Source organism: Mixophyes fleayi, chromosome 1 (assembly GCF_038048845.1).
Source record: "Mixophyes fleayi isolate aMixFle1 chromosome 1, aMixFle1.hap1, whole genome shotgun sequence".
In the NCBI taxonomy this organism is placed as follows: domain Eukaryota; kingdom Metazoa; phylum Chordata; class Amphibia; order Anura; family Limnodynastidae; genus Mixophyes; species Mixophyes fleayi.
Genome location: NC_134402.1, coordinates 235,565,272 through 235,580,773, shown reverse-complemented (window position 1 = coordinate 235,580,773; position 15,502 = coordinate 235,565,272). Strand labels below are relative to the sequence as shown.

The following is a 15,502-nucleotide window of genomic DNA, read 5'->3' as shown; positions in this document are numbered from 1 at the left end:
CTCTCATTTTTGCTAGTGCAAGCACAAATGATGGAAATTTGATCCCTATCTCTATACACATAACCCAGATACAATCCCTCAGCATTCCACAAATATAAATGAAGTGTAAGGCAACTGGCACTTAATTGAATTCTCTCCCAAATGTGACAGGCTATTTAATGTTTGCAAAGTTCGGATGCTGTAGTCCAGCCCTTAAATCTAGCTGGGAAGGTACAATATAAATAATAAAGCACATGATTTGTGGAAGTGCAGATTAGACTACCTATGACTTAAATTGAGCAGTGCAATTAATCAGTGTTTATAACTTCTGCAGTACAATACATTAAAATGTATCTTCTGTCAGGCATTTGTTTAGTAACATATAAAATAGCATGAAGAAGGTAAAAGACTGAACTGTAAACATCAGTCAAGAATAAATATATAATAAATGGAATATCAAGCAGAGTTTAAAACTCATACCCAGGATGTCTGGTACCTAAATAGTATGGAAGTATCACACAAAAATGTCTAAATAATATCACTTTAGAATCCAAATACATTTTTCACAATTTTAAAAGGATTTATTACTCCTGCCACCATTGTTCTTGGTTCTATACTGTTGCAAAACAGCTGGTAAGAAGGATCCAGAGGCAGCCAATTCATTTAACTACTCATCATAAAAAGACAATATTAAATCTGACAAAACTAAAATATCTGCATTGCATATTCCAATTGCTTTCTTAAATTTGAACAATATTTGTTGCGATATAAACCAGAACTTTTCTTTTTGTGGGGGGAGGGGGAGGAACTTTTTCTTTCATTCCTTACTGCTTCTAGTTGTTCTGTGTGCAAAGAGTGACTTACAATTGCACTGTATACAGGGGCAGGCTGGAATGGAGGGCAGGAGGGCAAATGCCTTTAGCACAAACAGCAATGTACACATACCATTGCCTATAGTCAATGACTAAATTGCTACTGAAATGGGTCAACAACCCCTAATAGCAAATGGAGCAATCCAAAATTATTCCATGGGTGATGATTATCAAACACTATGCAGTTTAGCAAACTACACTGCAAATTTAAATATTTATTTAATAGATTGTTTTTAATATAGAGCATATAATTTTGCGGAGGGCTACAACACAAAATTGTCTAGGCACAGTTTCCCTGCCTAGCGGATATTATGTAGTTTTTTGGTGAAACACAGGGGGACAATGTGACTTGTGCAAGGTCACATTAAAAGACACTGAGATTTGAACCAGGGTGTCAGCAAAAGTATCAGTGTCGTTTAAATATTGAGGTACATCTTATTTAAATTAAACACAACTTTGAAAGTCACCTATATCCTCAAATCCCAATTATTCATTTTTAAATCAATTTTCTCCAGCACACATTGCATAAGACATTTGGAATGTACAAATAGACCATAACCACACTAAAACTGTCAAAACTGTAGCCAAGAAAATAATCCATATTTGTAAATATAACATTTAGAACAAGTAAGGATGAATCACTCACCTAAAGAGTACTCATTTCAAGGTGACATGTTAGAAGAAAACTATATTAAAATAATATAAATACAAAAACATTTTGTTAACAATTTTACTCCCATTCTCCAGCATTTATTAGAATGACAAAAACAAGAGGTGTATTAGAAAAACAGTGACAACTGGTAAATTGTGGTGTTCAATATCTCTAATAAATACTCACTAGTTACACTAGGGGCTGTCAAGCTATTTAGTGTAGATTTCTATATGAGGAAATGATAATCCCTTTTAACTTTTCATGTATACAGGCAAACAATAGACACAAAAAAGATCCAAACACAAATGCATAATCTCTGGGGCAGTGATAATTAGAAGAGATAGCTTACAGTACTTTGAGGGCTGTACAATATCAGTCACCAAATGCAAATGATATTTAGTGATGTTGGACACAGGCTAAGAAATTTGCTGACAGGTCTGGGAAGCTTGAAGTTCACAACTCAAGTAATTTCCAGCTTCTCTGTGCAGAAACACAGCCATAATGGATTGGCAGACCAACCATGTAGTCCCAGGAATTTCTCATCGTAAAACAAATGTAAACAAACAACATTAGTTCTGTGGGTAACAATAACTAAAGGTAAATACTTTAGGCTGGGTACACACTACAGAATTTTCCGACCAATTTGTTATCTACAAACATTTTACTTAAGACTGAAAATAAAAGGAAAATTCTGATCAGCATGTGTAAACACTATACATGTTTTAAAAAAATTTACCCTCAGATCTGTAATCTTCAACTGTCATAAAACAGCTGCCATTGGCTAAAAAGATCAAGGGGTATATTTACTAAACTGCGGGTTTGAAGAAGAGGAGATGTTGCCTATAGCAACCAATCAGATTCTAGCTGTCATTTTGTAGTATGCACTAAATGAATGACAGCTAAAATCTAATTGGTTGCTATAGGCAACATCTCCACTTTTTCAAACCCGCAGTTTAGTAAATCTAGCCCCATGACTCTGTAAACTCTATGGAGATCCTGATCGTGAGAGCATACACACTGCAGGATTGGAAGGGTGTCATTCCATAGCTGAACAAGATTTATAGTTCTACTGAACAATCAAAACAAATGATGGTCGGTGTTTTTGAACGACTACCATTCATCGTCTAAGTGTACACACTAATACAATGTAGGGCTAAACCATCGGTTATCGGGTGTTTGGTCCGATAGTTGGATGAAAACACTGTAGTGTGTACCCAGCCTACAAGTTTTTCACCCAAATATCATGCCAATCACAAAATAAACAACTATTAGGTCCGATATCACATTAGTGTGTACACTCCCACGATCATGTTTTATCGTACCAAACCACATCATATTGTTTGATTCTATAAACTGACTAAAAAGCTCTATAAACGATGGAACGATGTTAGGCACATTCTGAAGTGTGTATGCACCCCCATCAGTGTAGGCAGATCTCCAAAGAGATTACAGAGTCACAGTCTTTTCAGCCGATAGTTATGACAGTTGAAGAGCACAGAGCTGAAGGTAAATCTTGTAAAACGTGTATAGTGTGTACACATAAATCGGCCTGCTGATCGGGTCTTTCATTCGTTGGTAAAATCGTTAACCATATCGCATCAGGAGAAATTTTGTGTAGTGTGTACCCAGCCTTACTCATGAGAAAATGCACGTATATTAATCAACATCTGCAGCAGGAATATGGCTCCTAAAGGACAGAAGGCTTCCAAATTGGTGAAATTGGTGTCATTTGCAGAAGTAGCTACAACCCATAGTACTAAATAGGCAATTAGCTTAGACTGATCTTGTGCAAGGTAGACAACAAAGGCAAATGCCTAAGTGGGTGATATGGGTTTGTGTACATTTGCACATTGTTAGTAAATTAACCCCCAGTGTCTCACAACCATGAATAGGCAAGAGAAGCTAAAGTATGGATGGGAAGCTAAATCTCAATATTTCCCTTTAAAAGAAAATACTCTGATGTAATTAAAATGAACTCAGAAAAGTGACATTATAAAAAATATTTAGTTGGCTATAGAGAACATAACCAAAGTTTCAGTTTAGCCAATTCTAGACTAGTAGCATTTTCTTCCATCTATTTTGATATTCAAACACTTCATGTGGGAAATCATTTAATCTCAAATTTGTTGCAAATTATTCGAACATATAGGACCAATAAACCTACAAATTACCTTATGCAAAAATAGAGCTATTAATAACATGCACAGAATATATGTAAATGTCCCAGCCCATACCTTGTCAGAACTCGACATTCTATTTGCTTGTACTACAAAGCTGAGTGCAAGCTATTGTTCGGTTATCAGATAATTTTTATTGCAGCAAGACAAGGCGAATACCAGCCACACATGGACCAATTGGCACACAGGCTGAACAGTCAGATCTCTTGTGGAAATCACAGGGGCTTGTCAGTCCCACACAGGACAGTAGTACTCATCTCCTGACTGTATTACTAATATAATCATCATCTGATAAATTTTCGCTGGATTATAATTGGTCTTGTTTCAGATTGCGATATTGTGCCAATGGCCTAATATCAACGTGTGTATGGGGCTATGTTACAGTGGTGGGCTGTAGTGTCAATCATTGGATTGCCGCTTGGGAGGCCTGCTTTGTGTAGAAAAATAACCATGCCACCAAACAATTACATCTCTATCTGTAACATATTCAGTTCTGAAAAGCTTCTGAACCTTTTACATGTAAATCTGTGAATGTATTTAGCTTTTTAATTTAAGGGAACTTGTATTGTAGATTCAGTGGTTCTTTAATAGCCAACCTAATTTATGTTACACAGCTAAAACTGCCTTCCGATCCCATGCCCTCAGTAATACATCCGGTATGGCTAACTGTAGTCCTAGCTCCTCCCATGTTAGGCCATGCCCATTTCTATAAAATGTATTTCTTTGTGAAAATGGAAATCTAAAAATGGGATAGGATCACAGAATGTATGAGGGAAACAAACAAGTTACACAATGTACTAACCTAGACTTATTTTGAGGAAAGTTCTGCAAAAAAAAAAAGTAATCAGAAAGGAAAAAATTGTTATATTGATGCCTTGCTTCGTTTCTGCAGCTGTCAGGTAAAGAAGCCACAAAAAAGAAAAAATACTTTTCTATTATACTCTGCATGTCTACGAGTCAGGCTTGTGAGAAGCAGTGATAGAAGAATGACATACAATGGCTAAATTCCTTTTACTAATGATTGTACTATAAAATGCCCTGACGATATGATCCATCACTTTGCTTCAAAAACACACATACGTTTGAACATTAACCTCCAAAATCCACTATCACAACAGTTATTAAAAACATAATAGGAGTGAAACAACTACTTGTAAAGATGAATTAAAATACAGCTTCTTATGTAAAATTTAATACTACAGAAAAGAGTGGGTTTTAAGTTTACAAGCCCAACCACTTATCTTTAGTACAACACAAGTGCCAAAAAGTTGCTCACATCTACTACATTAAAACATGGATTTCACTCACCAAATTTTCAAAAGACACAATATAATTACAATATAAGAAAACATTAAACGAGCTGGTGTGGGAATTTTGGTATGGAATGTATTACAAGCCACTGCAACAAATTTCCGTAATACACATAACATCAAATACACAAACTTTTCTTTCAAACACCATTGCGCCATAGACCAATGCATCAAGAAAGAAAAAAAATACATGTCTAACGTCCCTTTGTTTGTGTGATAGTAAAGTTTTCACATTTAAATAATTTAATTGCCAACATGATAATCTCTCAAAAGGAGAGGCAAAAACACATTGCAAGTTTTTTGACTGACTGCCATATTCTACACGACTACATTAAGTCATCGCACTTTCAGTAAAAAATACATATTCTTTTTCAAACACCTACTATGAAACAGAATATGATCCAAATAAAGTTGTGAGCCCTTAACGTGTACTGATACGTGATTTAAATGCCGTGTACAGCACGCTCAACTGGAATGTACACATTAAGATTTAGAGGTTCTGCTTATTCCTCGCTTACAAACACACCTCCTTCAAACCGTTTGTTACAAAAATAGAAGATTTAGAAACATCAAGTTTCAATAAATAAATAGAATCTCAATGCTCATAGCATGAAGGGAAAATAATCACAAATTAAAACAAAGTCACAAAATATTTAAAATTACAACTTTTCAAATTCATTAATTTTCCCCCTCATTCTACGGGCACTTATGTCTGAATTGCAAATTGTAAACAATGTGCAACGTCCAGATAGCTTTGTATATACACATTTTAAAAGGTTAGAAAAAAATACAATGACATTTATATTTAGAAAATAAATATATACCATACAAAAATTGACAAATATCTATCATATTTCAGACTGCTTTATATGCAGGGAAAAAATCTTAACTATAGTTTAGATCAGAGAATCTTAACCTTTGGTGGCCAGGACCCAGTTTATATCTGTGCATCAGCTTTGTGACTTTTTGCTCAGTTTTTTTCGTTAAATTTACTTTTCTTAATATTACTTTACTGTCTACAAATTTATTGTATTTATTAAAAATATATTGAATAGGAAAATAAAGACTTGTACAACATAATAACATTAAACCATGATTTGTTAATGGTATATTAGTTATTACACAATAACTTTGCACACAGAGGATCATGGTGGACCACCTAAAACGGCATGACGATCCATGTTCAAGGTCCTGACCCAAAAGTTATCAACTCCTACTTTAGACTAAAAGCTATATTAAAAATGAACTGGTCTATACAATTTGGATAAAGCATAGCTTGGGTCATGTAGTAGCATAAATGCAATTATTATTATTGTAGATTAGTTCGATAAACTCATGAGTAGGCAGCATCTGCATACAATACTTACACATAAGGATTTTCCTACATGAAAAAATATTTCTGATCTCTAGACCATGTGCTAAAAGGGTTTTATATCCACATTTAACTCATGGATTATAAAGCAACATGGTCCAACCTTTTTAGAAATTAAATAAATGTTAAATAAGTTGTTTGGCAAGTAAAACACATAAACTATACAAAAATACATTTAGAACTTAGTGCAATATCCAGAAAACATTAGACATGACAATACTTATGTCTTGCTTAAGACTGAGTGCAATAAATAAAATATAGGTCTCAGTCTAAGCAAATTATGGTCATCTATTGTTAAATGACTTTTAAACACTTAGAATATTAAAAAACAATTTTTTAAACTGTTACAAAATATTTGACCGCTCTTTAAACTGTTTACCAGCTCAGTGTCTTAAGTGCATATTCACTTGCATTTAACCAGCGGTGGATCTATACATAAAGTAGAATTTGGTCAACTTTTTTTTAAAAAAAAACTTGTTACAGTATGTCACATTAACTTCATGAATGTTCGTTTTGTGTCACTCTATACTTGTAGCAGGGAAATGTTTTAGTTCATTTAACGGTTACATCAAATGTAATGTGTAAAGGTAGTGTCACACAGCACTTTTCAAGCTAGCGCTTTTCCAAGTTCCAAAATGTTCATATCTTATAATGAGCGCTTTGTGCGACTGTGCCTGCTCAAAAATTATTTCTTAATTGGACAGGGTTTTTACGGAGCACTTTGGACACTTCCAAAAACTCCACTGTCAACATTTTTTAAACAAATATTTTAAAGCGCTCATGTTTCATCCTCTCCATTTTATCCATACAATTGGTTTCAATTTGGACCAATTACACACTATGCTTTAAACTATAAGTGAAAACACACCTGTATGACATCAGCCTAAGTCTGTTACGCGCTAAGAAGATCAATATATACCAGTGTTCCGTTCCTGTTGTAAGAATTATTTTGCTTGGATCATTTTTACTTTGAAAATGTAAAAAAGCTGATAAGCCTTAATTTTAGTAAAGAGATCTACATAGGGAGATGGGGATGTCTCAGTTTACATGCCATGTGGTTGCTTGCCTCTAAGTCGAAGCAACCAAAATGAACAAAATGTTTTGGAGTGTTTTGTAGGATGGTCGGGGGAATGGACCGTGTTATAAAATATTGTTGCTTTTCATTATGAAGGCTTTAAAATAAAAATCCATAAAATTTCACTTATACAAATCAATGTACCTTAAAACCTGATAACTGTGTGTAATTCACTCTAAAGAATTAACACATTCTGTTGCTTTCTAAAATAAAACCTGCTATCTAAAAAGGTTCATTTGAAACAAACCAGAAAGTTTTGGCACTGTACATTAAAATATACCGTAAATGTTGCATAAGCTAGTTTTTGATTTACATTCCAGTTACAAATGGTCTGAATATTGGACCTCAACAGCTAAATGCAATGGCCTTTTGATATCCACATCAACAGGCATTTCTATCCCTTTCATTTTTGTATACAATACAGAATTTGCTCTATTTGTGGAGCAACCCATCCAAACAGGTTCAGCGAGTTAAATAAAGGCAGGGAGGAGGGAGTGGTTGTCTAAGCTTATTCTTAGAAGCTTAATGTCACTCTATGGTCTTGAAAAATAATTATAATCCTTTCAGATTATTTTACTGCTTATAGCAAACAGTGTAATTCGCTTTCCTTCCTCGCATACAATACAAGGCTATGGGAAAAATAAAGCTCCTTTACCCCATTGCAAAATTTGTGAGATTGCATCACCAGTACTTGAGGTTTCAGACAATATGATAACTGATCCATTCTTGTATTCCAGACCCATAAGCACTATCTGTGTGCAATGGTACCACGCCGAATGTCTTAGCTTTTCATTTATTGGTCCATACATTTTCCTCAAAACTGCTTGCCTCAGGAAAAATAGAAATAAAAAGCAAGGCAAGACAGCCAAATGAAAAAAAAAATGCTGAAACACACTTTTCACAAGACTTGCTCTGCTGTATCTCTACACTATGGAAGTCATTGCCTTTGTGAGAACAATATAGATTTGGCTTTTTGTAACCTTTTCAGCAGACAGAGCTGTCTCCTGTCTTGGAGCCTGGTGAAGTTTTGGCAACAGCTATCTGACAACCATTAGTGACATGGCTCATAACCTTATGCTTTAGCTGAGATACTTGCTCTCGCAGGAGACTGGCAGTGGAAGCCAGGTCAGAGTTTTGGGACTTGAGCACCTTCACCTTCTCCTCCAGGCGTGCAATACGCTCCAACTTCCTCTTGCGGCATTTAGAGGCAGCAATTCTATTTCTCAGTCTTTTCCTCTCTGCTTTGATCCGCTCCTGAGTCTCCAAATCAATTGGGGACAGTGATGGTGGTGTGCTTGTATCTCCTCCGCCGCCAGCTGGAGCACCAGACTGAGACACGTCTGGTACTGTTTGAGGCTCGTCTAGAGGACCCCTCACCGTATGCAGCCGGTTGAGCCCTGGGAAGTGGAGCTGTACTGCAGGTGTGCTACTGGCAGAATTACCAGTATAGGGGCCTGGAGGGGGAGGTTGCGGAAGAGGAGGACTAAGCTGTGTAGTAGCTGCAGCTGGGTTAAAACTACTGAGATTAGTGTAGACTGGAACCTCCCCAGCAGGATGTAGCGAGCGAGCCGTGTAAGAGGGGGAACTGGTAGTAAGAGCAGATGGTGAAATAGGTGTTCCCAATAACTGGTTCTGTTTGTGTAGGTCTGCCAAGGCCTTTACAAAACCATCTGCAAAGCCTTCCTGCTCTTGTGTGATGACATGTTGGTTGCGGTACAGGAAGGGATGTGGGACTGTGGTAGTTGGCACTGGAGTGCCCTGCTGTGCACCAGGAGCAGGACTGGGATTGTTGCTGGATGTGGCAGAAAGACCAGGGTTTGCAGCCTGAATAAGGAGGTGTTCCAGTTCTGGAGGAGAAAGCTTAAGCAGGTTTAATGCAGCAGATGAAACTGAAGGGAGGAGAGGAACATCCGATGAAGTAGTTGCACCATTGCTATTGCTAACACTACTGTTTCCAGCTACTACCACAATAGGACCACCTTCTCCTGTAGCTTGCACTGGATTGACGTTAATCCCAACAACTACTTCACGACTGGCCCCAGAAGAGTCACCCAGTCCACTGCTCCCGTTCTGCATCAGTTTCAGGACATCACTGCCATGGGTAATTACTTCAGAGAATCCAACAGGCATTACAGCAGGAGGAACGGAAGCTGTTATAGCAGCCACCATGTTTTTCTTTTTAAGGTTGCTACCCTGGATGATAATGTTGGCACTGATCAGCTTATGTTCTGTGGTGTACCTGACCCCAGTATCTCCTCCACTAGCTTGGTGTGGTACTGGAGTATCCCCTGGAGAATTGCCATTATAAGCTGAAATTTGTGCAAAATCTTGCAAATTCAGAGTATCCTCGTGATAAAATGGGGGCTCCATTTTCACATGGTCAGTGGTAGTGCTGGTCATCATCATTCTTTTACTTCTTTTTCAATATATATATTGTGGAAATTTACTCTGTCTATATCCTCCCTCTAATTAAAATATAAATCCTTTATAGTTTTACGGTTTTTCTACCCCAACACAAACTTCTACTCTCAATCCAGTGTCAATCCAGTGAAAGGAAAACGAAGTGTAACTAGTGGACAGCAACAAGCATAACAAAACAGAGCTTGCAATGTTAATTATTCTGTAGTATGATACAGAAGCAACTGCATACAAATCAGCAACTCCAGAGATGATGCTTTTCTTATCTGGAATGACCTATGAAAGAGAAATACAGACCGTATTATCTGCAGTGTAAATGAGAATATAGTGTCAACAAAACGCAGCACTGCAAGAATAGCAAAATGGAGCAAATAGATAAGATAGACATAATGCATATAACTGACAAGCATGTATAGCGATGTGTCTTAAGTAATATATAAATAAGTAATAAATGCAGCCATGCCCAGATTAGTATCGGATTACTATTACTAGAGTAGCCGCGTAATTACGGAAGATCTGCTCTTACTGCCTCTTCGAAAAGTCCACATCTGCATGACATGAATAAAGCGCGGCACGTAGAACTGCAATAGTAAACCCACGCAATACCTTACTCCTTAGGGGGAAGAGATGAGGTGCCCACTGATGTCTCTGTCACTGTGTCCGGAGAAACTGAAAGCTCAGACTCCCCTACTTCACATCGCAGCTCTGACCGCAGGGAAATACTACACGTCGCCCCAGGATACAGACAGGCGCAATGCAGGCACCATATCGCTCCCTGTCCAGCAGTGTAGCGCTCCGCGCCCCTGTGCAGCGCCTGGATCGCTAGAACACCGATCTAACACCGTGCTACCGAACACTTCCCTACTGCACCCGGGCCCGCCTAGCTTCATACTCGCAGCCAATCACACCACCAGGCCGAGAGCTGCCAATCACAGCCCAGTTGTCAGCCGCCCACAACTGAAGAGACTGTGAAACGAGCGCCGATTGGCCAGTAATTGAGGTTGGTGAAAAATGTGATGGATATTAGAGTGGTGCATGCGTCTGCATGCTGCTGTAAGCAAGAGGGCAGGGGAGGGATAGTCTGCAGCTGCATCGGGTAGAAAGATGCTCTCTGTTCCCTTGTATAATGTAGGTAAAACGAACTGCACAGAGATATATATATATATATATATATATATATATATATATATATATATATATATATATATATATATATATATATATATATATATATATATATATATATATATGTGTGTGTGTGTGTACTTCAGATGCTGGACACCGCTGTGCTAACAGTACTGTCTCTGAATAATTCTGTAATAGGATCGCGTTATAGCAGATTAACGCGATCAACGCGAGGCAGCACAATAAGTTGTACAGAGTTTAGTAAAATAGCATCTACATAAACCCTTATACGTACGGTGGTATAAACATTTATTTCCCCATTCTTAGCAATATGATTGTAATACATGGCCCGGTATATAAATGGTTGGTGGTTGCATACTCAACTTCTACTAGGTTAAATAATTCGCTGCTTTAAACGTAATGATTTACACTTTTGCCGTCCAAAACTAATACCTAATTCCCCACCAGTCAGTGGACTATTTACGTGTCCCCTGAACTATTGCAGCCGCTATGCCCCGTCCTCTCCGGTACCGTCCGTGGCTGGTCCTCGGGGACAGCAGTGGATCAGGAGGAGGGAACATGCCCGAGCAGCAGGTGGACCTGGAGTATGTCGCGGAAACAAAGAAGCGGCAAGTAATGAAGTTTATCGCTGCAGTGCCTGACAACATGTATGAATGTATTTTGCTAAACTTCTCCGCTTTTGGTTAACCCTATATTGTGTTTTGTATGTTTTTTTTAAAGCTTGTATTATTATTATCACTGCATATTTAAGCAAGAGTTTAACTCTCCTAGGTCTCCTATTTATTCTGGATTTCACTACTAGATTTATTTAAATGTTGTATCCACCCTTTTATAATATTTTTTTATCCCCCCCCCACCCTTTACAGTGCTTTGGAGCCAATTTATCATTCAATTTTTTTCTTAAAATAACCTCAATTTTAAATTATAATGGTAAGCGCCATAATTAAATGTACCCTTTATAAAATAAAATAAAAAAACAGTGAAAGAGCCTTTCACCAGCGTTTATGCTGGCATTTTGGCTCTACGATGCTTCAATGTTAGGTAAAGTGAAATAGAGTTCTATGGGAAAGTCCATAAAATACATAGATACACTATGACGCTGGGAAGCTTTGAGATGCATTAATAAATGTGGTTAAAAAGCTTTGTCACAAGGACAAAGTTCAAGATTTTGTCTTTGCTTTTAACTAGTGTTTTTCAATGTCCATGTGACAAGTCCAATTAGTCAGTTATGCAAATACAGCAGATCGATGTAGTATATTAATAGCCTTGGTGAACGCTGGATTGGATATGTAAATTGAAAAAAACAAAACCCCTTATCAGCATGCATCTCCTAGAATACAGATGATTAATATGGTTAGAAATCTAATGGATCAGTAAGAAAAAGAAAATGTATGAACTAAAAATAAACACATTTGAATGAACACCCTTAAAACACAATGGACCTCATTTAGAGTCGGACGCAAAGTCCGTGTAAGAAGTGTAGGAGTGGGAGTGTGCCGCAGCTTGGTAGGGTATTACGAGTGGCAAGCAATCCCAGTTGCGTCCCACTCTTAATACCTTATCGAGCTGTGAGCAGTTTCTGCAGCTAGATAGCCGCTTGTGCCACCTAATTCCTGCCGCACAGCTTTAGCCCTGTTTTGACGTAAGTTGCGTCTGCGCCTCACTGCAACTAGGATGTATTTACATGGTCATACCTTCACAATTCCGCGTTCCTCCCATTCTCTCGTAGTGAGTCGCAAGTTGTCGCAAGTGTTAATGGCGTCCACGATGCAGGTGGATTTGGTGCTTTCTGCACATACGTGATAGTGTTTTTTTGTTGGATGCGCCTAAAACGGACTTTGCGTCCGACTCTAAATGAGGTCCAATGAGTCTTTGTTCATTTCAATCAATGGAGTTTGGAGAAGGGACTCGAAGCCTAAATTTGTTTCACATAAGCTGTAACTCAAACTTATAGGGCAAGGGCTACAATCATTTTTAACTCGATCACCAAGACATCCATGTGGATTACAGCTTGCTCATTTCTAAAAAGTCATGTCACGCTTTCCTATGAGTGCCAGATGTAGTACAAGTTGTAATCTATGCACCAAAAGTCTGAATATAAGGATTGTGGGCTCTACTCATAAAAATCTAGATATGAAAATGTTTCATATGTTCATTTGTTTCCAGCCAGGCACATAACAATCACGTCACTAAGGAAAACAGTTAATTTTCACTGTGGCCCTTATGTAAGTGAATTGCAGGGGTAGGGACACTTCTGAGAGTACTGTCCCCATAGCAACCACTTGGATTATTATTCAAATTGTTATTCTCTTGGAAATATGATAATGCAAGTAAGTTTCAAATTTGCCTATGATATGAGGTGGTATTCAATGTTCTTTCTTTCACAATCTGGTCTTGGACAGATAGCTATAGGTCACATTAATATGATAATATACAGTACTATATTTACATATTCAGATATAAACAGGACAGCAATTAGATGGTGAATGTTTTATGATCTTCTACACAGCAGTTTAAATAAAATTTTACATGGACAAATATCAAGTTCGGGACTTGACCATTAAAATGCCTGTTTGTTTTTTTTTTTGTTTTATAAACATACTTGTTTTTTTTTTTTTTTGAATACCTAAATAAAAATACCCTGCACCGTACTCAGAATTTGATCAGGCACAGAAGGAAAATTTACTTAGCTAATGAACACAGTGGCTTGTCATGAGCCAAACAGCATGCACAGGAACCCTTGAGATTAGGGGGTAAATGTATGAACCTCCGGATTCTTCAACTCCGGCGAGTTCAGCGTCTTCAGCGCATAAATTTAAAGCGGCGCTGCCTTGTAAAGGGAGACTTCCCTTTACAAGGCAGCGCCGCTTTAAATTTAAGCGCTGAAGACGCTGAACTCGCCGGAGTTGAAGAATCCGGAGGTTCATACATTTACCCCTAGGTCTTCTGATATGACCAACAACTAAATGTGGCTAAAATATGTCTGACCAATTATTGTCAAGGTGGACACAGATCTAGTCATTTGGAAATCAGACAGCATCACTCCATGCATGGTTACCTTTAAGTTGGTCACACACTGGTACATCCTTCTGCTTGGTGCAAGTACCAGCTGCCAGGTTCAATGTTCAGTCTGGCCATATGTAGCCAAACCACTTCTGGCATGACTGGGGTTTGTTAGTACAGTTGGAAGATAGCCACATAGGTTACAAATTATGATAGCATGTTCCTACTGTCATCTTCTTACCATATATACCAACATGCCCAACAATGATCCAATGGATCTCAACCTAATTTGCCATCACGGATATTTTGAGCCACAGCGCTGCAATATTGAGCCAATTTGCTGTGACATCACAGCATGCATGGACAGTATTAGAATAGCCAACAGGCCACAAGCTGATTCATAAACAATGGAAAATGAAATATCACTGTATTAAATAATCACATACTGTATCAAATAAGAAGAGACACTAAAGTGTATTAAGTATGATTTCCATTACATATAATATAAAATAGTTAAGCCGCTCCAATGCCTCGTCTTATTTTGTGTATTATTCAAACCTGACTGGCGTATAGTACCAAGAAGACTGGCATGTAGATCCAAGAGCACTGACGGGTAGCACCAAGAGGTCTGGTGTGTAACACCAAGAGGAGTGAGGCGCCAGTGTTTATCTACTGGCCAGGTGTAGTGTGTAATGTTTTGTATTACACTGCAAGGTCTCTATATTACTATTTGCTGACCTCAAGTGATACTGCTGCAGCTGTACATTGTATTGTGATAGTATTTATTGGCTGTGGGAAATTCATGATCTATTACCTGTCTTCATGGAGGAGAGGGGTCAACGCTGGGGCTGCCAGAGCAGACCTTGCATGGTAAATTGCAGCGGTTCTGCATTATGTATCGCTGCAATTTGCACCGATACAGTATGAATGGTACCGCAGTTTTATAATGAGCACACTCTTCAGTCTGCTGTGCTACTTGGTAAGAAAATTTTCTATTTTACTGATATAAACTTTTTTTATTTAATGTACAGCTGTGAGCGGACAGAGACACTATGGTTGAACTTTTGCACATAGTAAAGAAAAAATTTAACATATTCTATTTTATGTTCTTGAATAGTCAGGTCATTTTCATCTATTTGGTGTTTTATATATGTATATTTTACTTAAGTTTGAGTTTATTTGTTTTTTTTCTCCTTCCAGTAGATATGCAGTTGGAATTTCCATGTTCATATTTAGCAAATACAGCTAATAACTGCCTGACTAAACTCTTTCATTTCCTTAGGTATGGTAAGTATCTCTCGCACTGATGTTGACTTGTTGCAGTTCCTGAAACTGTTCCAAAGCAGCCGATGTCATATGCTCACCATCAACCAACCCTCTCATTACTTCCATTAAACCCAGAACAGCACCATCACCACTTTTATATTTACTTTTTTTCTACACAAGGGGTTTGTGCTTTATTGATTCTAGCACTTGGGAATGTGCCATTTTTATATTT

General features: G+C 37.7%; 1 protein-coding gene across 1 annotated transcript; it reads right to left on the bottom strand.

Moving 5' to 3' along the window:
* Nucleotides 1-1,267: 1,267 nt before the first annotated feature.
* LOC142151881 (transcription factor Jun-like) lies at nt 1,268-10,746 on the bottom strand. The gene is made up of 2 exons (XM_075207960.1): nt 10,467-10,746; nt 1,268-10,131 (listed from the first exon to the last, which is right to left on the bottom strand). The coding sequence occupies exon 2, from the start codon at nt 9,841-9,843 to the stop codon at nt 8,422-8,424; it is 1,422 nt and encodes a 473-aa protein (XP_075064061.1). The 5' UTR covers nt 9,844-10,131; nt 10,467-10,746; the 3' UTR covers nt 1,268-8,421.
* Between the last annotated feature and the right edge of the window lie 4,756 nt (nt 10,747-15,502).